The sequence below is a fragment of the Solanum verrucosum genome, unplaced genomic scaffold, assembly GCF_900185275.1.
Source record: "Solanum verrucosum unplaced genomic scaffold, falcon-dt-bn FXZP01000108.1, whole genome shotgun sequence".
NCBI lineage: Eukaryota > Viridiplantae > Streptophyta > Magnoliopsida > Solanales > Solanaceae > Solanum > Solanum verrucosum.
This window is the reverse complement of record NW_026020274.1, coordinates 2403921-2429733: the sequence shown is the minus strand read 5'-3', so window position 1 is coordinate 2429733 and position 25813 is coordinate 2403921. Positions and strand designations below refer to the sequence as shown.

General features: G+C 31.7%; 2 protein-coding genes and 1 pseudogene across 2 annotated transcripts in view; 1 reads left to right on the top strand and 2 right to left on the bottom strand.

Moving 5' to 3' along the window:
* Positions 1-25813, top strand: part of LOC125833971 (fructose-1,6-bisphosphatase, cytosolic) — a 312269-nt gene that overhangs the window by 144670 nt on the left and 141786 nt on the right. The window lies entirely within an intron of this gene.
* LOC125833856 (actin-104-like) lies at positions 18931-20404 on the bottom strand (annotated as a pseudogene).
* Positions 22855-24303, bottom strand: LOC125833988 (actin-100-like). Its single transcript, XM_049513163.1, has 4 exons — positions 24232-24303; positions 23767-24160; positions 23056-23672; positions 22855-22920 (listed from the first exon to the last, which is right to left on the bottom strand). Exons 1-4 carry the CDS (start codon positions 24289-24291, stop codon positions 22855-22857), a joined length of 1137 nt encoding a protein of 378 aa, XP_049369120.1. The 5' UTR covers positions 24292-24303.

The window sequence follows — 25813 nt, the reverse complement described above, 5'->3', positions numbered from 1 at the left end:
AATCAACATGCGCATTCACACTCTCAAGCTCAATCTAAGAGAGGGAAATCGTAGCCTACCTGTAGGCCGATCACACGCGCTCCAAAATCACTCATTCGTAGCTTTCCCTTTCCGAACGGTCTCGAAACGCTGCCCCGCTATCAAAAATAGAGTCACAACGTTAATACAATCGTTTAGACACCAAAATCACAACAAACGGAGACGGGTCAATTTTGGAGTCAAAACGGGAATCGTGGGACCCGCGCAGGAAATTCCAAAATTAACCCCAAAAGTGGGTCCTAACCAGTTCCCCCAGCTCATGTCCCAAAATGGGACACAATTCGGGGATCGGGAACAACACAATATCAACACGCAACTAAAACCCTAATTTTCTCAAAAATTAGAAATGAGACAGCAGTTGAATCAGTGTATTTACCATAAACTGAAGGTCTACAGTGAAATGCGACAACACCACGACGTTCTCCTCGAAAATCCACTCAATATAGCCTCAAAAATCACTGAAATCGGAGCTAGAAAGGCTGAGAAAACAAGTCTCAAAATCTTCCAAAATCAAGCTCACAAAAAGGGTGTGGCAGCAGGTATTTTACAAAAATTACCTCAAATGGGGACTCCAAATCACTATCCGAGATCACCAACGCGTTGTCCTCGAAAAATCTCACAACTTTGCCTTTTGAATCACCCAAATCGGTTGAGAGTTATGAGGGTTTGAAATTTGGGAAATGTTGCTGATTTTCTGCAATTTATTGCAGATTTTCTGCAATAATTTCCAAAACTTAAAACTCCGATGGGGTGCTCCGATCTCGTTCGGAACCCCGTGCATACAAACGAGATATGCAACCATACCAAATTTGACATTTCAGACTCAACGGCGCAATCAAAATTTCCATCAGAGGTCATCTCAATAAAAAGTGGGTCCCACTTCCAAAAGTCATTTTAAGTCAAAACCCACAAAAGGGCTCGGAAAGATATCGAAAACCTCCAGACACAAAAGAAGGGTCAATCTAGACCAAACTCGACATTCCGGAGCTAACCACGCTGACGGAATTCTCATCTGAGTGCGTTTACTCAGAATGTTGACCAAAGTCAAACTTAGGCTTAAACTTAAAGTTAAAACGCCTAATCGCACCGACTCACACTGAAAACCTCGGGAGTCATGTCGACCATGCTACTAGCATAAAATTACCCTTTCAGAGCTGATGGAATCGTCGGAATTGGATTCCGATGTCATCTTCTTAAACTTTTGATCGAAAATGATCGTTCAAGGTTCATAAGCTCCAAAACACAAAAACTCGCACCAAGACCAAACGAACGACCAGGTGACCGAACTGTCAGTCCCAGCAAGTCATAAATGACTTTGGGTCGCTATAGAAACGCTCTAAACGACACACAGAAGGCAAGACACAAAAATGACCATGAGGGTCATTACAACTGCTGAGTGGGCTTTGAGAATGGAGTGGAATTTGGGCCAAATTTGATCTTAAATTTGGCCCAATCAAGGAGATCAAATTTGGCCCAATCAAGGAGCAAAGTTTGGTTAGATTTGGATTTTAAGAAATAAACAAATGGATCTCCAACTTGGCCAATGGGAATCAAGTAGTTAGCCAAATTAAATTTAATTGGTGAATTCGGTTAAAACTAAATAAGATGAATTAGCATAAATTAATTAATGAGCTTCTTAATCTTAACGAAGCAAAAAATAATTAACTTAATTATAAACTAAATAATTCAATTACAAAACTAATTAACTCGAAATTATAACTATAACTTAAAGTAAATTAATAAAATATTTAACTAATATGTAAAATGTTTTGTGATGATTTTCAAATATTCATAAAATAGCGTGATTGCAAAAATATACATATTTATTATTAAAAAAAATGATAAAATTGCTTTAAAAAATAACTTGAAAGTATTTTGAATTTCATAGAACTCATTAATTCAAAATTATAACCATCCCTAATATTTAAAATATAAAATCTTTTTTTTTTAAATATAGTAATTATATAGATAATTATGTAAAACATATATATCATCTAAAAATTATGAAAAGTGACAAAACTATTCAAAAATCTTGCAAACTATATTATTATTTTTTTGGAAATTTTATAAAACTAATTATTTTAAATCGTTTGAAATTGGAGAAGCTCGAAATGATTAATTTATATTGTGGAGGGTCAAAATTGGGTGTCAACATATGTCACAAATGTATTATCAAGTTAACAAGATCTTCTAACTTCAAAATATATTATTTTAAATTAGTTCTAAAAAATAAAATGTAGTTGTTCTCTTCACATGTTCATATGACATTTGAACAGTTACACGTCCAAACACATCTGGTTAGATGACAAGAAAAATACACAACAAATATTGTCTATAGGGTAATATTATTGAGATACGCCCAATTATACGATTGAACCTCAGCAAATTGAAATAAATATATGCATTTAGCTAATAAAAATTTTCATTGACCATCTTCAAAGGTTCGCGTAAATAAGAGATATATATAGTGATCCACATTGAACATTCACAAAAAAATCTGCAATATTATTTTGTGCAAAGCTTATTATTCAAATCTTCCCTAAAATAAGCAATACTATTTACTATAACATATATTTTTTGAATTGATAATCACGTGCAACGTTATAGAAACTTTAAAAGTAACCTGCCTACAATGCAAAAGTATAGTATGCACATTAGTTGTGACAATCGGGTTTAAATAACATTGCAGAGCATATGTGTGATTAATGTAATGTACCAGGTCCGTGAATTTTTGAAACTGTGGATTGATCAAGACGCTACTCATGGAAATAATAGATATTTCAAAAGTGCCTAGTGTGACAAGAGCTTATTTCAAATTTGAAACAACAACTATACTTAGTTTATTATCAAAACACAAAGTAGTCTGTCAAATGCTTTTATAGATTGAGATTCTAACATCACATAAGCCAAGTATAGGTTTATCATCTTTCATCTTTTATAGAAAAGCATCGCCCCTACCTCTGGTTAGGGGTTGGGATGGTAAGTGATGGTTCTTCTCCTCACCCTGCATTCATATGTGTTGCCTATCACCAATATACTTGTTTGATTTTTTGTACCCTTCAGTTTATGGGGGTCGGTTAGGTTATGCTTACTGTTTGTACCTTCCGGGCTTAAGAGGGTTCATTTAGGTTATTATTTGACTATATTTCGTTCTCTCCTATTGTTTTATTGTTACATGGTAGGTTTTGACTTTAGAATTGTTATTGTAGGTCCTCTTTACATTAGGTAGTTTACTTTGTTTCTTAGTTGCTTGTGATTAGGTTATTGGCTTGCAATCCAAGTGTGTTCTTGACTCGACTTCTTACCCCTTGTTTTCTTTTTATATTACTAAAAGTAGGAAGAATCTAAGTCAAAAGTTGAATTACGAAAATACCTTTTAAGTATTAATTTATTTTCTTGAAATTATTTAAAATATTTTTTTTCATTTAATATTTATTTTGGGATTCAATGAAGTTTGACTGTTCGTTTTATCGTAAATTGCAAGTTATTATTAGCAAGAAAAACCAAAAATCTTTACATCTTCCACATAGCAATAGTGATGAATCATACTTACTATGAATTTTTTAATAATTAGTCATAATGATTTTCCATTACACATTTAATATATTTGAATTCTTTTACATATTTTATCCTTAGATTACAGTTTTATTTCTACGTTACATTTAAATGTTATAAATTATTTAATAAATTAAATATTAAATAGTAAATCATCATATTAGTACACATAAATTACCACTGACTCTTCATTATGTAAATGTATGTAACACCCACTAATTATATTCATTATCTTTTTTACTCTCATCTCTCATCGATAATCACGAATGGATTAATATCATATTTATGACAACTCTTTGTGTTCCTCAATGATATCCTATAAATAGTGACATTTGACACAATAATGTACCCACTTAAACCAATTGAAAAAAATTTGACAAAATCTCTATGCTCTCTTCTCTTGTCTTTTTTTATTTGTTTAGTTTAACCTTTATGTTTCTTGTTTGTTGTTATTGTACAACTTTCTATTGTTGTGTTGTTATTATTATTGAGAATTTACCATGGTTTGTTGCTTTGTATACATTGGCCTAGCATGTGGTATTTTAGTATCCTCATTTGAATGTTGAATTTGTGTAATAGTTAGTTATGTTTACTTTATGCACTTTTAGTCAATTTTATACTTAAAAGTATATTCTTTTTATTAGGAAGATATATGTAGTTCCTATCGAAATAATGATGGCTTTTGTAATACAAAATTTATATGAAGTATTTTGGGATAAATGTGCAAGCGCACGTTCCCAGATATAGTATTACTATAAGTGGGAACAAAAAAAGTTAAAAGTTGAATTACGATTTTACCCCTATTATAAATTAAAATGTTATAAAATATTTAACTATTTAATTTAAATTTTAAATTGTTTCATTTTAATTAACATGTTAATGACTTTTGCACTTCCTTAGATTAATTTCTAATTAAAATATCTAGTTTAATAATAATTCTTATCATCTATAATCTATATGTATAGAATAGGAAATTAATAATCATATCATCATATCATATTATACTAAAAGTGGGAAGAATGTTAGGCAAAAATTCGATTACCATTTTGTCCCTATATCAAATACAAATACTATTAATCGTCTAATAAATTATTAATTAAATATTAAATAGTAAATTTAATTACTACAAGGGAGAGTTACACATTAAGCCAATATCAAATTTATCAAATTCTTTCAATTACAATTTATTCATGTTGTATGGTGAATTAATATTAAATTGTTATAAGTAATTATTATCAAGAAGACAAAAAGACTCCTAATTATATTGTTCAATGAATTAAAGGTGAAGACCAAATGTAACATAATTAAGTAGGAAACTGATGGGCCTCTTTTATTTTTTTTTCTTTCAACTCCCCTCACCTAAGGTTTTCCTATTTAAAGTCACCTAGAAAGGAAAATGAACTTACAAATCTCATATCTGATCTTCTTATTAAAGTATGTTACTATCAATTCACTCTTATAAATTAAGATCCATTTTCTTATCTTTGGTATATCATTTCTTTCTTCTTTTTTTGATTTCTTTTCTGGTCATAGTCATAGACCGCAGAAGAAAAGTTGTCATCGATCTTTGTAGAATTGTTAAGGGCAATAACATTATTGTAGTATTTGGATCGAATACATTATGATTGATTGATTAATTGTAAAGAATGTTTGGAAGGAAATAATACTTTTTTTAATCATGTTGTATGAATTACAACAAAATAATGAATTATTTGTACTATTTTATGTAAAGTGCTTATAGTGGCGGCCACTTGTAAGTGATTTTTGTATTAGTTTTAAATGTTCTTTAATATGTATTCTTTTCTTATTCCTTTTTAGTTAAATATGTTCTTTGCTTAGTTATATAAAGAAAATTGTGTCTAGATTATAATTAAATAGATATTACTTATTTAGACTTTATATAATTATTGGTGTGGAACATGTACAATATTATATTTCTTGTTTCCAAATGAAATTAAAAATTATCTCAATGAAATATTAGACATTTTATTATACGCCAGATCATTTGTGTTTTACATGTATAATATGAAATATTTGGCAGATATGTTGAGTGGCTATACATGCATTTATGATTAGTTCATTATCTCATGAATTAGTATATTGCCTCTTTAATTAATAATAAAGAGATCTAAAAGTATAAAGTTCATTATCAATGATCCATATAAAATTAGATAACTATTTTAATTTTCAAACAAACACTCTTACTCTAACAATTATCTATGTAACACTAATTGGTGAAAATTCTTCCTATATCCACCATCATTTATATTGTTTAGTGCAACATAAATCCTATAAATACTTAACATTTACAAGTCAAACATTATAATAAGATGTCTAAGGACTTATGTGGAGCACGATTGTCATATACTATAAGTTTATAGTAATGGGTACACTTGGCTACACGCACGACGCGTGTAATAAGATGTCTCAGGACTTATGTGGAGCACGGTTGTCATATACTAAGAGTTTATAGTAATGGGTACAATTGGCTACACGCGCGACGTGCGTACCCATAAACTAGTAACTTAAAGAGTTTAGGGGTGTCAAATCACAAATGGCTAAGTTGGGCTGATATGAGCACTTTAAAGAAAAAATTACCTAGCTACACAATCTTTCTTTCCATATTCTCTAAAATTCCCTACCATTTCAAAATAATACAAAAATCCCTATTTTACTCTACTTCTCTCCTTTTCTAGATACATAACTCACAACCCTCTAACCCAGCGATTTTTGTTCCTATTTTCACGCCTACAATCACTCCCATAGATCAATAGTTGTCTTCATCACTCTATTTTTAAATTTTATATCTATTCTCTCTCCAGTTCATCGATTTCAAGTTCCTAAAAAGGTAGAACTATTTTTTCATCAAATTTTTTTCTTTCCAGTTCTTGAATTATTGTTTTAAAAAAAAATTATTTTTAGCTTTTTCATCCACAATTTTCTAATACATATGGATATTGATGATGAAAACTTTCATAAAAAATAGATATGAACAACGAAACGGTTCATTTATCATGAAGAATTTGAGAGCGAAAAAGTCAAAAAAGGATGCATGCTCAAGTTCTAAATCTACTATTGGAAAAAATGCCCAAAAAGGGGGGGGGGGGGGAACGTTGGATCTGTCGTTACACGACTATCACTATCAAACTTGCAGATTTTCAATGTATCTCATTTATTTTAATTCTTAAATTAAACTTTGTTAGTGTTATTACTACTTCGATACATCACAGATGCAATAGCCTTTGTTTTATGCAATGTATCATGTTCACATTTAAAGTATTGATACATAACCCCCAATGTTGTTCAATCTTTGAGTAGTGTTTATCCTGCTCAATATAAATTTACTTGATACATAAACACTACCTAATGTATCATTTATATGTATCAAGTTCTACAATGTATCTTCAATCCAATTCAAATTTAAAAGGCTATATAGATAGTACCAAATCAGTTGTGTGTTATGTATCCACGATCTTTAATGTTTGTTCAGTCTTTATCCAACTTAGAAGGCTATGTATGTGTATATATTATCTAATAATAATAATAATAATAATCTTGATACATAATTCATAATGTTCTATAATTAGAGCACTATGTATCAGTTCCAATAATAGGTATATGATACATAACAATGACAATGTTAACTACTTTACTATGTATCAAATTAAGGTAATTATGTAACAACAAACTAACACATAGCGACACAATTTTGTAACCATATTATAACATGTACCAGATACATTGCAATAATCAATGATACAATTATTTATAAAAAATCGACTACACAACATCTCGAGATCATAAATAAAAAAATCGACTACACAACATCTCTCCAGCCTTTTTGTGTGTTGTATCAATGTATAATAGATATATTACAAACTCCCGCTCATATTTCTTCACCTCCAAATATAGACTAACGAAGATATTCATAATGTATCTTCTCAAAAAATTTGACAGATCTTCGATGAATTGGGAGAAGAATTTTGAATCTCAATTTTTTTTGATAATTTTGAATAAAACTTGAGAGGATCTTCAAACAATTGTATAGGGATAAAGCAACGCTCGTCTCTGTGATGTCTCAAATCTCCAGATTATTTTCAACTCATCGATCTCCAAGTGGCAATGGTTGATTCAACTCACCTCACTTTCTTATTTTATTGAATGTCTCAACAAAATAGAGATATTCATGATGTATCAACTTAATTTTTTAATGATTTTGAATCAAAATTGAAAAGATTTTTGACAATTTTGGAGAAGAAATTTGATATTTGATTTTTTTTGAAGTTGTTATGTTTTGGGAGAGATTGATTAGAAGTGAAAACAACGTAATTGCATGATTTATGGATTTGATATTTAACTTTACGTTTCTTTTCCTTTTAAGCACAACAGAAAATATTTGTTTTCCCTTTTTAGTGCAACAGAAGGATTCTTCTTGTATCGAATCAATGTATCCGGATGGTGAATTAATGTATTTGGATGGTGACTTATGTATCCGGAAGGTACAAATTTAAGGGATTATTGTAATTAGAAAAAGAGTAGGAATATGATGTAATTTACTCTATACACAATGTGATTTATGTAAGTTATACCAATTTAAAATGGATTGGGCTCTCCAGGTCCACCCCTCCCCTTCTATCCATTGAGGGTAGCCTTCGTGTCGACCCACAACTCTGACCCTCACCCGATAAAATCCATCCTGACTTAAACCCGAGACCCAACTTTACCAAAGACCTGACCCAACCCCAACCTTGAATAGGGACTCGATCCTCAATCCTAACCTGGAGACCAACCCTAACTCGGTCGGACCCAAGACCCATCCCAACCCTGACTTGGGACTTGATCTCGCCCCGACCCAGCCAGTACATAAGACCCGATTCTTGAACCTTGGTCATAAGAGTAGACAAAAAGATTTAGCTAGTTTGTCCTCAAGAATTTCAATAAGCGTAGATGAAAAGACTTGAATACAATACTATTTAATTATTGCTCCATAAAGTACCATTTACTTTCTTGTATATTTATCTTGAAAATTTATGTCTCTAAGGAATAAATTTTGTTAATAAGATATATATTATATGTTTATACCAAAATATTATAGGTCCAATGACGTGAAAAACTTGAGATTTGTACCCTTTCGAGCAAGGGAAAAGAGGCTGTTTTTTGTTAGTTAATTATTTGTACAGTAATTTTGCTTGCCGTTTAAAACAAAATTCTTTTGGTTAGTATAATTTCCAACAATTGGTATGCAGATAAATGCACAATAGGAAGTTATCAAGAACAAGAATCTTTGTTTTCAAATTGAATAACATAGGTATCTCTTCTTTCTAGGTCAAAATGGTGATCTTTGAAGCTTTATTCACAATAGATTCAGTGATAGAAAGTTTTGTAATGGTAGTCGTTCTAACTATTTAATTTTTCGTTTTTAATGAATTGTTGTCCTTTTCCCTTCTTTTGAATGATTTTTAATTATTTTTTTTTGTATATGATTAATAACCGAATCAAATCAATAAATGTATATTATAATTAGTTTGGTTTGATTTTGATAATTTAAAAATCTATATATTAAATCGGTTTGATTTTGATTTTGATCAATAACAAACTCAAACCGACCCTTAATAACTTATGATTTAGGGGTGTCAAATGGGTATGAGCAAATTAAACTGGGTTGAATTAATAAATGTGTTGGGCTCACCCTTTACTAAATGGGATGAATTAATAAATGTGTTCGAGGTTAGCCTTCGCGTTTGGCACACAACCCCGATCCTCATCCGATAATTAAGTATTGACTCAAAAGTTTAAGAAATTTTTTCGATGTTTGTGTGATGTTTGAAATATATTTTAAAAAAGGTTCCTATTCCCTTTCCCCAAACGGGGTATAAAACTATAAATGCATATATTAATTCATCATTTTTATCAATTTATATATCAAAACCAGACAATTAGTTTCTATTCACATATTATTAAATACAATACTGTATTTTTTTTATTTATTTTTGCTTTGCTTAAAAGTACATTTTTATTAGTTCCGAAAAAAAGAAGAAGAGATATACACATTGGTATTCCTGCATAGATCAATCTTGATGCTTTTGATCAACTTAGGGAATGCCTCAATAAATTCAGAGGGTGAATGCAGGAGGGGTCACCGGTTCACATGAATCCATGCTTCCCTTCTGAATCATATATAGTAGTGTTATATATTTTAACTTTTTGTTAAATATAGATATGTGAACTCACAATTCAAGTATTATATAATGCGATGATGATTGGGTGCACCTCTCAGTGAGATTAGAATTTTGAATTTTATATTTATCTTGTATTATTTTTCTTTCTAAAATTGGATAACACCTTTCTAAGTGGTTACTGGTAGCACTTTTGGCATTTTAATTAATTAAGCATTTCAATTTTGGACCTATAATTTTAAAATTTTAACTGTTTTCAACTATACAAACTTAAATGTATCTAACCAATTAGATCCATCTTTTCATAATAGTGCGCACACATCATCCCGAAATCCTGAATACACCTTTGTCTATAATCACTAGTAGTTTCAACAATTCAAGGAGTTTACATTTGGTTTCTTTCTAGGCATGTCACCCATAAAGGTGCAAAACTACAGCTAATACGTAACCTTTTACATGTTGAGATCGAAAACGATAGGGACAAATATTCATTGTGAAGTTAAATGGCATTGAGCTCCATTTCAGAATTATTCTCTCCGTTTCTCTATTTATATTTCACCATTTTTTATTTTACGTGTATTAAAAAATTAAGTAAGTTTATTATTCTATCCTTATTTAATTTTTTTGAAGTCAACTTTTCAATCAATGGATATGAATCAATTTATTTTGATTAATTAATCTAACCAATGAACATGAATTATTCAATTAATTTTTCTATGTTGGTCAAATGTATATTTTTAAGGCTAATAACTCACAAGGGTAAAATAATAAGAATATTGTAATTTATGCATTGATTTTATGAAATGACAAGTACTTCCTCCATCCACTTTTATTTGTCATGTTGCGCTTTTGAAAGTCAATTTGATTAATTTTCAAAGTTAAATTAGATTACATTAATTTGATATTTTAAACAAAAATTTTATATATTCAGAAACTATATGAAAAATACTATAAATTGCAATTCTTTGCATATCAATAAGATGAAAAAATAAATCGTAAAATGTTAGTCAAAGTTTTAATAGTTTGACTCTAAAAAAGAAAACTATGACAATTAAAAGTGAACGGAGATAGTATTATGGACTAACTATTTATAGCAAGGATGACATATAAAAAGGAACAAATGGACTACAGAATTTGCAGTCATAAGTGCTTTAAAATGTGGTACAATTAGTAAAAAAAAATTAGATTCAGCGTCTCCAAACAGACTAATCGAATTGTACTTTTTTGAAAATAACAATGTTAAAAAGTCGGAATTCATTAAAGCATTTCATGCGAAAGATATTATCAAAATCTTGACTCATTATTGGAGTATAATATATACGGTCAAGGTAAAATTATATATACCAAAATTGATACCATTTAAATATTGTGAATAAAAGAGACTTACCATCATTTGTCCAGATAACTCACGATGATCTTAGAGAATTTCATTGTACTTTACACTAGTGTATTTATTTAATTTGAGTTATATTCAAAAACGATATCATTTTCCATTGTTGCACAGATGAAAGAAGTAATTCAAAACATTACTAAATTTCCAAATCTAGAGGAAATAATAACACTAAATAAGAGATAACCATAATCAAACTTATTTACTAGATACTATGAATATAGGACTAAAGATTAAAAAAAAAAGAAGCTCATTAGTAGTATAAATATTATTGGCATTACATATCTTTGACTCATTTCTCAACTTAATTCATTGCTATTTCCTCCAAACTCAACCTAATTTTTGCTAGAGAAGACGAGGTACGTAGGTTCCCCCCCCCCCCCCCCACCTCTTTAATCTTGGAATTTCATTTCGTAGAATTACCCAAAAGAATCTAAGGCTACTTATATTTTTTTCTCTCTTTTGTTGAGTTGATGTTTTCATTTTCTAGTTTTGATAATAATGAAATCTGTGAATGCTTGGAAGTTGGAAAATGTTTAACAATTTTGAGTCAGTCATGTCTAGTATAGATCAAAAAAAATTTCTTAAATATTTTTGGAAAATGTTACATGACCCTAATTGATTGAATTCACTTAGAAACTCAACTAAAGCATTTCATTAAAACAATCATTGATCCTATAATGAAGGAATTCATGATCCTTGTATGAACGGATGCAAATTAATTATAGATATCTTTTTAATGACTTGATAATGTAAAAATTAATTGCGCTATTAGTATATAAGTTAAACGATTACCTTCTTTATTCCAATTTATGTGACAGAGTTTAATTTCATACCTTTATTTCGTACTTTGTTAGAAACAAATCCTTCAATTCACACTATATTAGATAAACTAGAAAATGTTCATTAATTGAACATATCAATAAATATTTTTCTTCTAAATTAGCCCCATTAACTATGACTACTATTAATGAAAGAAGGTATAGTATACGCAGAAAAAGGGGATATGTAGCAATTAAAAACACACAATAATGCTTTATGTTGAGAATAATCGTATAGTGACGTAAGACAGGAACAAAAATTATCATGAAACATTTTACTAGTGTGTAAAATAATAAATAATTTTTCGTATGAATTGTATATATATGCTAGTATTAATAAGTAAATTAACAGCTTTATTTCATAAACCAGATATAGTGTATCGATTATGCATTTTCATTTTTACCAAAATTAAGTTTTTTTTAAAAATAAATAAATTAATATATGTTTATGCTCCTACCTATGTATATGACAAATCGAATTTTATTTATGAAGTGAAAATGGTGTAGTTGTGTAATGAAAGGATGAGGGAATAATTAATAAAAAGAATAAAATCAATTTTCTCACATAAATAGGTTTATAAACAACGATGAAAGCTAAAAAATATATTTATACATTTGAGAATTAATATATTTTCATTAATTAATTTGCAGTCATAAGTGCTTTAAAATGTGGTACAATTCTCCAAACAGACTAATCGAATTTTACTTTTCTGAAAATAACAATGTTAAAAAGTCGGAATTCATTAAAGCATTTCATGCGAAAGATATTATCAAAATCTTCACTCATTATTGGAGTATAATATATACGGTCAAGGTAAAATTATACATACCAAAATTGATACCATTTAAATATTGTGAATAAAAGAGACTTACCATCATTTGTCCGGATAACTCACGATGATCTTTGAGAATTTCATTGTACTTTACACTAATGTATTTATTTAGTTTGAGTTATATTCAAAAACGATATCATTGTGCATTATTGCACTGAGGAAAGAAGTGATCCAAAACATTACTAAATTTCCAAATCTAGAGGAAATAATAACACTAAATGAGAGATTACCATAATCAGATTTATTTACTAAATACTATGAATTCAAGACCAAAGTATAAATACTATTGGTATTACATATCTTTGACTCATTTCTCAACTTCATTGCTATTTCCTCCAAACTCCACCTAATTTTTGCTAGAAAAGACGAGGTAAGTAGGTTTTTCCCCCCTTTTTTAATCTTGGAATTTAATTTCGTAGAAATACCCAAAAAATCTAAGGCTACTTATATTTTTCTCTCTCTTTTGTTGAGTTGATGTTTTCATTTTCTAGTTTTGATAATAATGAAATCTATGAATGCTTGGAAAATGTTAACAATTTTGAGTCAGTCATGTCTAGTATAGATCAAATTTTTTCTTCGATATTTTTGGAAAATGTTACATGACTCTTGATTGAATTCACTTAGAAACTCAACTAAAGCAATTCATTTAAAACAATCATTGATCCTATAATGAAAGAATTCATGATCCTTGTAAGAACGGATGCAAATTAATTATAGATATCTTTTTAATGACTTGATAATGTAAAAATTAATTGCGCTATTAGTATATAAGTTAAACGATTACCTTTTTATTTCAATTTTTGTGACAGAGTTTAATTTCATACTTGTTAGAAACAAATCCATCAATTCACACTTTATTAGATAAACTAGAAAATGTTCATTCACACTATATTAGATAAACTAGAAAATGTTCATTAATTAAATATTACATGACTACTTTTCATGAAAGAAGGTATAGTGAACGCAAAAAAAAAAAAAAAAGGGAAGGGGGGGGGGGGGAGGGTATATAGAAAAAACAAACAATAATGATTTATGATTAGAATTATCATGTAGTGGCGTAGGCAACAATGAAAATTATCATGAAACATTTTACTAGTGCGTAAAATAATAAATAAATTTTCGTATGAATTGTATATATATATATATGCTAGTATTAATAAAGCATTATTTCATAAACCAGATATAGTGTATCGATTATGCATTTCCATTTTTACCAAAAATAAGTTTTTTTTTTAATTAATATATGTTATGCTCCTACCTATGTATATAACTAATCGAATTGTTTTTATGAAGTGGAAATGGAGAAATCATATGTAGATGTGTAATGAAAGGATGACGGAATAATTAATAAAAAGAATAAAATCAATTTTCTCACATAAATAGGTTTATAATCAACGATGAAAGCTAAAAAATATATTTATACATTTGAGAATTAAGGAAAGTTAGAGATTTTAAAATATATATTTAATTAATGTACCAAAAAAAATTAATAGATTTTTTAATAATTTAGATTCCATATTTATTAGGCTTTGACCGTCAGATAAATTTAAATTACAATTTGGAAAGTATGTCGTTAATGGAAATTAAAGCCAGACTAATACTGTGATTACTTAGTTCTTTTTACTATTAGTCACATATCAATTTTGTTTCATCAACATTACAACTTAGGGTTATTAGCTTGTTCATTGTTACATTATGGCGATGCTTTGTGATTCTCAAATCAAAATTATTGGCACAGTTGGGGCCCGCGATGTCGAAGAAGGTTGATGTTGATATGATCCTGAAATCCCAAGAACAAATTCTTGGTGAAGTGTTTGATGGAAAAGAGAAAGCGAAGTCACGAGAAAGAGATAGGGAAGCAGCACGGATCTCTATTGCAAGCATCAAAAGGACGGTTAACTTTGATGATGGTTTTCTAGCAGAAAGAGAATTGTTGGCCATTATGGGTGCTCCACGACAAATTCTTGATAAAGCATTTGACGGAGAAGAGATGAAGAAGAAGAAGAAGAAGAAGGTTACGTTCTGTGAGGAACAGTTGCGGTACTTGCAAGAAGAGAAAGCCAAGTCGAAGCTGAAAAAAGATAGAGAAGCCGCTCGGATTGCTATTGCAAGCATGAAAAGGATGGTTAATTTTGGTGATGCTATTCAAGCGGAAATAGAATTTTTGACCATGATTGGTGCTCCACTACCAAATTTTGGCAAAGTAGTTGATGAAGAAGAGATGGACAAGGAAGTTGAGTTGTTGGAGAAGCAGTTGCAAGAAGTGAAAGTCAAGTCGCCCATGGATCTAGCGCCCGGAGCTAGGATGGAAAGGATGGATGATTTTGAAGAAGGGGAGATTTGATGGGCATCCAAAAAGTCGTTGGTAAAAGAGTTTGGTTGTTTTTCCATCGATAGTATTTTTCGTTTGATACTTAAGTGATTTTTATTATTAAGAATGTGTTTTAAACTGAGGAAAATATTTTCCATGAAAATTATTTTAATCATCTAATTGAAAAATATAGATGAATGATTATTGTATGTCAATTGCAATTTACATTCTCAGAAAAATCTATCACTATACTAAGATCTTTAAACTTTTTTTAAAAAAGAAAAAATTTCTGCTATAAAATTCCTTTTTTTGGGCAAAAAAAAAAAAGTTAACTTCCTAGGTATTATACATTATCATAATTATAAATTATAATATTTGTTGACTTAGTGATTATGTGTTGTTCATATACTTAACTTTCTACCATGGTTGGAAAAAAAATTAAAAGTATGAATCATTCTAGAGATGTAATTCATGGGAGTACTTTAAAGATTTTATTAGTTATATTTATCATTAATTGAGCAAGAAGCTAAAGATCATTTCTTTGCCCTAATGAAAGTATTAATCATAAAATATTTAGTTTGAGTTATTTAAAACCGATATCATTTTCCGTTGTTGCACTAATATTGAAAGTATTAATCATTAAATCTTAACATAGTTTTCAAATTCATCAGAGAGAATGACATTAAGTATGATATTATGATATTATTTGCTAATTACTATGAATTCAAGAATAAAAATATAAAGGTTAATATAGCAATAAAAATATAATTGGCATTACATATCTTTGCTCCACTTCTCAACTACATTGTTACTTCATCCAAACTCAGCCTGATTTTTGGTAGAGTCAAGGTAAGTAGGGGTTTTTCCCTTTAATTCCTTGAAATTCATTTTGTTGAATTACTCAATAAATATAATTTAAGGGTACATATCTTTGTTTTTCTCTCTTTTGATGATTAATTTGATGCTTTGATTTTCTAGTTTTAATAATGTTCAAATTCGTGATAATAGATAAAGATATGAAAAATATTGTTTCTCATTTCTAATAAAACTTGGAAAATATCAGTTTATTTTATGTAGCACGAATCATGTCTTATGTACAAAACTAACCGTCTTTTTTATTCTATTTTTTCATGTTTTTTTCTTAATCTTTTGTAACGCCCCAAATTTCCAAACTATGACCCTAGCCGGTCTTTGAATGCATATAGACTCCAAATCCAATGATTTTTAATGTTGGGTAGGTAATTAAAATAATTTCTTTGTTTGGGAAGATCTTTGGATGTGAATAAGGTCATAAGGGATTCCTAGGGTATTAAGATTTTATGGCCTAATACCAAGAAAATGAAAGATCGTGAAGCCCTTGTCCTGACGTCTTCGACCGTTTGAACAATCCAATTTATGTGCTAAAATTTATGCCCATTTTACTGAGCACTACAGATTTTGCATGACCCACCATGCGAAGTGGAAATCAGCCGCGCTAGCAAGTGAGTGTTACTGTAAGGGTCGCGAAGCGCACGTGCTCTGAAATTATTTAAGTCTTTTCTTCTTTTCACATTTTAGGAGGGTTGTTTTAGTCCTTTCCTCATTCCATAGCCCTAACCCATGACTATTAACTTTCCCCAAGAGCCATATTATAGAAGGTTTGATAAGTTACGTCAAATGCTGCTCCTCTTCTTCCCTTACACTTCAAGAAACAAGATCCAAGGTTATAAATTCTCAAAGTCTCTTTCCTAATTAGTTCTTTGTCAAAAGGTATGTTTGAAAACTCCCTAATTCAAACTACGCATACAAGATTTATATTATATTGTATTATTCGTATTTCCTAAATTATGGTTGAGAGATGATTTCATGAAAATTGATTATCAATAATGTTCTTTTCTTGTTAATTGTGTTCAAATTACTTTACTATGATTTCAAAATTTGGATTGTTGGTTTTGAATGGGTGATTCCTCATATGATTTGAAAAGGGTTTTCCCTATAAATATTGAATTTGGAGATCTACGATTCTTTCAAAAGCTTTGGTTTAAATGATGAACAAATGGTACTTTTCCGTCTCGGTTAAATGCTAATGATTTTGCATTTTATATGTTGTCTTATAACTTGGAAAGACTTGGATGTTGACATTGAAAGAAATGAATAAACATAAATAAGTCTTTGATTGTCAAAGGACGGTTTAAGAGTTCTAAATGGCTAACTGTGAAATTGGCATGGTTAAATGGCGTGAAAGTCTTGATATGATGATACCAATGGGAATACGTCTTATTCGGATAACTCTTAATAAATGAGAACTTGTAAAGGTTTTAATTGGGGAGCTTAAAGAGAGTTTGGTAGTATCACCGAGAAGACGTAAGGTCCTTGTGACTCATCACCCGAAACCACATTTGTCGACGTCGTAGGTCCTTGTCCTGAAATATGAATGACCACTGTAGGTTGTTAATCGGAGTAGCCTCTACAATCTTTTCTTTGGGAGAGTTTGGTTCGCTAGATTCTTATATTTCTCAAATTCATGCGGCATACATGATTTGGGGCCTTTGGTCGGGCAGAGGCCGGACCCATACAACCCGTGGGTCGCATTATGTCGGTAAACACTACCTAACTCAGAATTAATGATTTTTGAAAGGTTTTTGTCTAAATGTTTTGGGTCTACACTTATGATTTTGTCTTCTCTTTACGGTTATGTTATATATATATATATATATATATATATATATATATATATATATATATTGTTTATCCTTTCCCCTGGTTGCATGCCAGTACTTGTCGTACTGACCGTCCCTCGGACGCTACATCTTTTCATGATATAGGAACGGAGACACATGTTCGTGGCTCCAGGCAACAGTAGATCGTTGAGGGATAACGGTCAACATTGTGGTGCTTTTTCCATTTTCCGGAAAGTAGACTTTTCTTTTATCAAGTCTTTCCTTTAATTTTCATGGTATGTCGGGGACCATGTCCCGGTGTAGATATTGTTATTCTGTTAGTAGAGATTTTGTAGACCTATGGTTAGTTGGATTCGGTTTGCTAATTAAGATTTGTCCATGAGGCAAGCGGGGGTCAAAAGTTTAAGACTATCATTTTCAACATCAATGATGTAATTTCCTATAACTAGGTAGAGAAAAGACATGGTGAGATTATTTGAATTACTTCAAAGCAACATGGTCACGTACATGACATCACCACATTATTGTTTAACTTATTAATTAGAATTTATTTGTTTCAGCTGTTATTTGGTTGCTTCAAATTAGTGCACCCCAATTACACACACTTAATATCCAGGTAATATTTAAAGAGTGGCATATACATTCTTACTACCAATGCTTCCTAATTTGAAACATTGATGATTACATGTAGCACTTATAGAATTTGTTCCTTAGCTTCTAAAAAAGGAAATCACATACTAATTGTGCATTGAGAGAGATGAATATCAAGAAAAATACCAAACATGTTCAAAATAGTTTCCTATTAAAATCCTGTTTTGGTGTAGTGATATTCGATACAGTTGCAATTACAATCTAGTAATAGTTTTCCCTGAATCATTCCCTATACTTAACTTGTTTTCATGTAGAGGTGACTGTTAGGCTTACGAGATCACTCAAGGATGATGGAGTCTGGAGCTTTTACCTTGAACTGCTGCAGTTTCCTCCAGCATCACCAAATGTCGACATACTGCTTGATGAGTATTAATTCATCCAGCTAGCTAGGTTATGCTATTAGTATAGCCACATTAATGATTTATTCCATTTGTAGATTATCAACATAGGTTTACAATGATGTTACTAATGTTTGTTTAGGTTTAAATGACAATCTAGTCAGCTTGAAAGAGAATTTTAAGTTCACACATTAAAGCGTAGAGACACTTCCTGTGGACAATTGAGGCACCAAATTCATCGTACTCACCCTTTGTTATCAACATCTGCATAGGATGTAGATATTAGTGTTGAATCCCTTCAGCTTAAAAGAAGATAAGAACACGTTCATAGTTAGAACTAATCGTTCGAGACCAAGACTTGGTAGATTGATTTATTGATAAGTCAAATAAAGTAAGGAGAAACTAACTCTTCCAAAACTATTGACTGAAGCTAGAATTGATCCTCTTATCCAGGTGCTGTACTTCCTCTCAGGTGGTGCTACCGCTTTGATCTTCGTGCCCCTTGGAGCAAGAGCAGTGATTTCCTTGTTCATACGTTCTGCTATACCAGGAAACATAGTTGAGCCACCACTAAGCACAATGTTTGCAAATAAATCCTTCCTAATATCAACATCGCTTTTCATGATTGAATTGTAGACTTTTTCATGGATTCCTGTCGATCCCATCCCGAACAAAATAGGACTTCAGGACAACGGAACCTCTCAGCACCAACATTAAGGACTTGTCCAGAAGGAAGCTCAAAGGCCTTCTCAACTGAAGATCTGTTTTTTGCCTTTTCAATCTCCTGTTCAAAATCCAGTGCAACATAAGTAATTGTCTCCTTCATACGCCTAGTAACATTATTTTCTCTTATCGTACCATGAAATACATAACCACCCTTGGAGAGAATCCTCGTGAGGTAATTTGTAATATCACGACCACCAAGACCTAACCACGAGATAGCATGAGGAACTGCATGTCCCTCATAGATGGGGACCGTGTTGGCCGCACTATCACCAGAATTAAGCACAATGCCTGGTTGAAAAATTACAAACGAAATTAGTGACTGGTTAAAATTAAACAGTAGAGAACCAGTATTTCTTCTTCTGCTTTCCAGTTAGCCGACCATTAGCAAACAGAGAGAGAACAGCCTGGATTGCGACATACATGGATGGAACACTGAATTTCTCAAACATGATTTTGGTCATTTTCTCCCTGTTTGCTTTGGGGTTAAGTGGCACTTCAGTCAGAAGAATGGGATGCTCCTCGGGATCAACACGGAGTTCATTGTAAAATATGTGATGCCAAATTTTCTTCATATGATCCCAGTTTTTTACCATGCCATGTTCAATGGGATATTTCAGAGTCAACATAGCTCTTTTAGTCTGAGCTTCATCACCAACATAGGCATCTTTTTGTCCCATACCAAGCATGGAGCTAGTATGACGAAGAACACCAACTATACTTTCGAAAACAGTCCTTGGAGCATCATCCCCAGCAAACCCAGACTAAAGAAACAAGTGTTTGAATATCCACTAAAGAGCAACACAATGAATAAAGCTGAAATTGTAAGTGTTTTGTTATTACTAACCATGGATTGGTCAGTTCCATTGTCGATAACAAGTGTTTGAATATCCATCACACCAGCCATCTTGTAAGGACTTGGAAAACTTATTTTGGAAGTATAATTTTACAAGTCAGTGAGAAATATTTTCCTTTATGTATAGTTTGATTCAACGAGATATACGATTTTCATATTTCCAGTAGAAATCACCAGCTGTTAACACAAGAAAGAGTAATTTCCTGCCAGTAAAAAGAAAAAGACCAAAATGCTGAGTATTAGTAGAATTTAACATGTGCTTAGTGAGGACACTAATGTGTCTAATCTGAACCAATTTCGTGATACTCAAGTGTCCAACTGAATCTAAAATCAACACTACTCAAAACACCAAGTCATTGAGCAACCAATAATGAAATCAAATTTGATAACGAACGAAAATCCGATGTATCATCAAATAAAATTGAAGCATATGCACCTTTATGGGGAAAAAATAGAAGAACTTTTCTGGCTTACACAAAAATCAATCCATGAGATATATACTTTGAGTTTGAGTACAATAACATACCCAGTTAAATCCACAAGTGATGTTTGGGAAGGGTAAAATGTACGCATACCTTACCACTACCTTGTGGAGGCAAGAGAGACTATTATTTGGATCATGAAATCATTATCCCACAAAATCTCTTCTAACAAGAAATTGAGAAAAACCTATTGACATCATCTACGCATTCAGTGTGGAAAATACCCAAATAAATAAAACCATCTTTGATAATCAGATACATAAGCAGAATTAAAAAATATTCCTAATAACAAGTAGCAAGCACATTAAAACAGAGACAAAATACACTGAATCCAATGGATAATCAGATAGAATTGAAGCTTACGTTCAGTATTGGGAGTGAGAGAAAAAGAGACTTTTTCTGGTAAGCAGAGAAGAATAAATCAAAGGGAAAAGGGCATCATTCTGTCGTTATAAAAATCTCATATATATCTCTAGGTGAAAATTTTTATTTTAAATTTACTTTTTTATTTTTAAAAAAGTTCATGTAGATATACACTTGATCCTTCTCACAAGTGATTTTTTTTTTTTTTTACTTCAATGATTCAGCTAATAGGAGTATATTATTTTGATGATCAAATTTATTTTTTCACTTATTTTTTTGTAAAATTTATCATAAATACCTCAAATAATGTCTTGAATTTCCAACTAATTAAGTGAAATCCCATGACACTATCCATGAACTTCAAAAGAAGTCATTATTCAATGAATCATTTTTTAGAGTTTTGAACTGATAAACTTCAAATTCTCAAACTTTTGTCAGAACCCCTGCATAGTAAAACTCTGATACATTGTGCTGAGTTTTTTTCCATATTTTCATTAAGGATACATCTATTCAAATTTCATTTCTTTATTAAAAAGTGGCTAAGGTTTGTATAGTTTTGAAATGATGGTTGAATGTTGGCGGTGTGAAAGTAGTTATTGTCCTTCCTCCACGCCCTTCTTTTTGTTGAATTGGATAATAATGCGCAAAATTACAGAGTAGGTAAAGCATTTGTCATTGGTAGTTCAGTAATTGTCGCTACCACATCATGTCTAACAAAAATAGTTCTTATTATGTCAACTCAAACCCGCTAACTGTCAAAATTCTAAGTCTTCCAAAAACTTAATCCTATCACCCTCCTTTGCTAGAAAATCATCAACTTGACTTTGCTATCTGTAGTTGTGGCTGGTTGCTGGATTCATTAGTGATCGCATCGAAAACCTGCATTTAGAGATTAGTCAATTGTCATTATCAAAGATAAGAGTGTCTTCATCCCATGGGAAGGCAACAATGTGTTTGATGTTGGTATACAAAATCGACGTGTGGAGGAGATCAATGCTGGTATACAAAATCACCAAGTAAAGATTCAACATTACTTCACTTGTATCGGGAAGGCAATGATTTGGTTAATGCTTTTGCAAAACAATTAACTTAATTTTAGCTTCCAACAATTAACAGGAGCTTATGCTTTACATTACCCCCGGTACTTACTTTCAATGTGTACTATAATCATAAATAATGTTGTGAACTAACAACAAAGCAACTACTATTGTACCTTTTCTTTCATTATCACCTACAACAATAGAAAGGTATGAAAAAAAAAAAATCTCTGCTTGCAAACCAGTTAACATAAATGAGCAGAGCATCATCAAAGCTAAGGAAGTCCAATCCGAACTCAAGTAGAAAAGCATGAAAACATAAATTAACCGTTCTGCAATTTCACAACCGCTTACCGATACTACTGAAAAGTCTGCTAATATAACCAAATGTTCTCAACCTAATGCAATATAGGCACTTAGTAACAGACAATCCACCCATTTCCTGCTTACTAGCTAAATTATAAAGAAAAGGAAAAAGCCCGCCAAGCAAGAATGGCAACAGACTACTCATGGGATTGAGCATCACTTCAAAAAAAAAGGAACAGGTAGATCACTGTAACTTAAATGAAGCATTCATTTGACGAAATTTAACAACAGAGATTTGAAGTTCTCACCAAGTTTAGAGACACTTCCTGTGGACAATTGAGGGACCAAATTCATCATATTCCCTATTTGTTATACACATCTGCACGTGACGAAGATATTAGCACTTAAATTAAGAATTAACAAGAAGACAATCACAGTTAGAACCAATTATTTGAGACTTAGGACTTAATCGGTTGATTTATTGATCCATCAAATAAAGCAAAAATAAACTAACTTGTTGGAAAGTACTGAGTGAAGCGAGAACTGATCCTCCTATCCAGGTGCTGTACTTCCTCTCAGGTGGTGCAAACACCTTGATCTTCGTGTGGCTCGGAGCAAGAGCAGTGATTTCCTTGGTCATACGTTCTGCTAAGCCAGGAAACAAAGTTGAGCCACCACTAAGCACAATGTTTGCAAATAAATCTTTCCTAATATCAACGTTGCATCTCATGATTGAGTTGTAAGCTTTTTCATGAATTCCCGTCGCTTCCATTCCAACCAATGATGGCTGGAATAAGGCTTCAGGACAACGGAACCGCTCAGCACCAATATTAACGATATGGCCAGAAGGAAGCTCATACCCCTTCTCAACTGATTTTGAGCATTTTTTTGCCTTGTCAATCTCCTGTTCAAAATCCAGTGCAACATAACCAATTGTTTTCTTCATATCACGAACAATTAGTGATGGACCAGCAATGATAGCTAGATGATAATAACTCTCCGTTTGTTTCACAAGATACTGGGTAAGATGACAACCACCAAGATTTAACAATGAGATAGCATCGGAAATAGCATGTCCCTCATATACAGGGATAGTGTGGCTCACAGTATCGCCAGAATCAACCACAATACCTTGTTGCAAAACAACAAATGAAATTAGTATTACTAACTAAACCAATAGAAGAAAACTAGCTTATGTCGGTATTCAATTCTGCTTAACTCTTACCATTTGTACGACCATTAGCTAACAGAGAAAGAACGGCCTGATTTTCAACATACATGGCTGGAACATTGAATGTCTCAAACATGACTTGAGTCATTTTCTCTCGGTTAGGCTTGGGATTAAATGGTGCCTCAGTCAGAAGAACAGGATGCTCCGCAGGAGAGACACGGAGTTCATGGTAAAACGTATGATGCCAGATTTTCTCTATATCATCCCAGTTTCTTACTACGCCCTCTTCAATGGGATAATTCCGAGACAAAAAAATTCTTCTACCCAGAGCTTGATCACCAACATAAGCAGTTTTTCCTCCCATTTCAACCATGATGCCAGTATGACGAGGACGACCAACTATACTTGGGAAAATAGCCCTGGGAGAATCATCCCCAGCAAATCCAGCCTGAACAAATAAAGGACAGAGTTAACACCAATTATAGAACTGAAATTGCAATCAGTTTATTTCTAACTAACCTTGGTCATTCCACTTCCGCAGTCAATAACAAGTGTTTGAATATCCATTGCATCAGCCATCTTGTAACGACTTCAAATAAGTAGTATTTATTTTGCGAATTCAGACATCACTGTTATATCTACGGAGTCCAAGTTAAAATCGTTCATAAAATTGGCAAGAAATTTCTGATTGGGATTAAAACGAGTCTAAATTGATGGTTCATCAAACAAATTCGAAACTTACATTTACCTAAGACGAATCCATTGCGAAGATCAATTGATGAGGAAAAGCTAGGATTCAAACTCCTCAATCCCCGTACACGGCAATCATCTAGATTCTATTTTCTCGTATTAGATTTTTTTTAAAAAAAATCATTCTTGTATTAGAATTACTAAATTAGTAGTAATTAAAAAATAATTCATAATACATAAATATGCCCTTAACGTAGTTTTAGCTGACATTTATGGTCTCCAACTTTGGATGTGCACAAATAGTCATCCAAACTTGTATAAAATTGAGCAAATAGATACATGTGTCCTACATGACATGATACACGCATAATACACATAGGATACAAAATTGTCATGTAGGACTATTTGTTCAATTTTATACAAGTTTAAATTAAAGGCAATTACCAAATTTTACCTAGTACGTAGCAATCCACGTATGTGCTCATCTCAAAATTGAGTGATATTATTTATAATTAATTTCGTTAAATACTAATAGGCTATTCAAGTTAGTATATATTAGGAATTGAAGTTGCTTGTACTCCAAGGATTAAGAAGAATTAATTAAGCCACCTATTAATAGAACAAGTGAGTTTATGAGTGCCCAAAATAAGCAAAGACGTTTCTCACATCTAGAAATTATCTGTTATTCAATGGATATTGAAGTTGATCATTAGACTGCTTTGGACTTACCCTCTGGTGATGATCCTCACAAATGTAGGGACCCGGTCCTTGGCAGAGTACTTCCGTCCAAATTCAAAGTGGTGCACAACTGTAAAACTAGCTATCTTTACAGCTGTCTTGTCACATTGGTTGGTGAGATGTGCAGCGTACTTCACCAATAGAAAGGGCGGACGAAGTTGTTTGTTTAAGTGGTCAAAACCCTTGTTGGTAACTGATACATACAACAATAAACAAACAACATTATTCATTCAAAAAGAGAGAAAGCTAGCAAGTCTTTTTCAAGAACTCAAGCATCAAAGAACGCAGCAAGGGACCTAGTCCCGGAAAGTCTGCGTACGAGAAAAGGACAAAAAGACAACTGTCAAAAGTCTGCCAACTCTGATGTGGTTGGTGCACAACCTTTCATGACAACACTGTCACACCCCGAGCTATCCCCGAGATGCGGACACGGGACCTAGGATCACAAGTGATCCCAAGCTAACCCTGCTGGCATAATGATGAGCATACTAAAGATAAACTGAGAAATAAAACTGATGCAGAAGCTAATAATAAATAAATCTGAAATGATGGGGAATACCCATATACTAAAACTGAATATCAAATTTTAGAGTTTAATACAAAAGAAACATCAAACTAAGATACTAAGTTGAATCTAACTATGTCTGAAAATAGCCTCTAACTGACTAAAAGT

Excerpts from the sequence above, each read along its gene's own strand:
- LOC125833988 (XM_049513163.1), bottom strand. The coding sequence starts at position 24,291 with ATGGCTGATGCAATGGATATTCAAACACTTGTTATTGACTGCGGAAGT. Across the intron at positions 23,673-23,766 it reads AGCTAATGGTCGTACAAATG|GTATTGTGGTTGATTCTGGC; the intron begins GTAAGAGTTAAG and ends TTTTGCAACAAG. Across the intron at positions 22,921-23,055 it reads CACTCAGTACTTTCCAACAA|ATGTGTATAACAAATAGGGA; the intron begins GTTAGTTTATTT and ends CGTCACGTGCAG.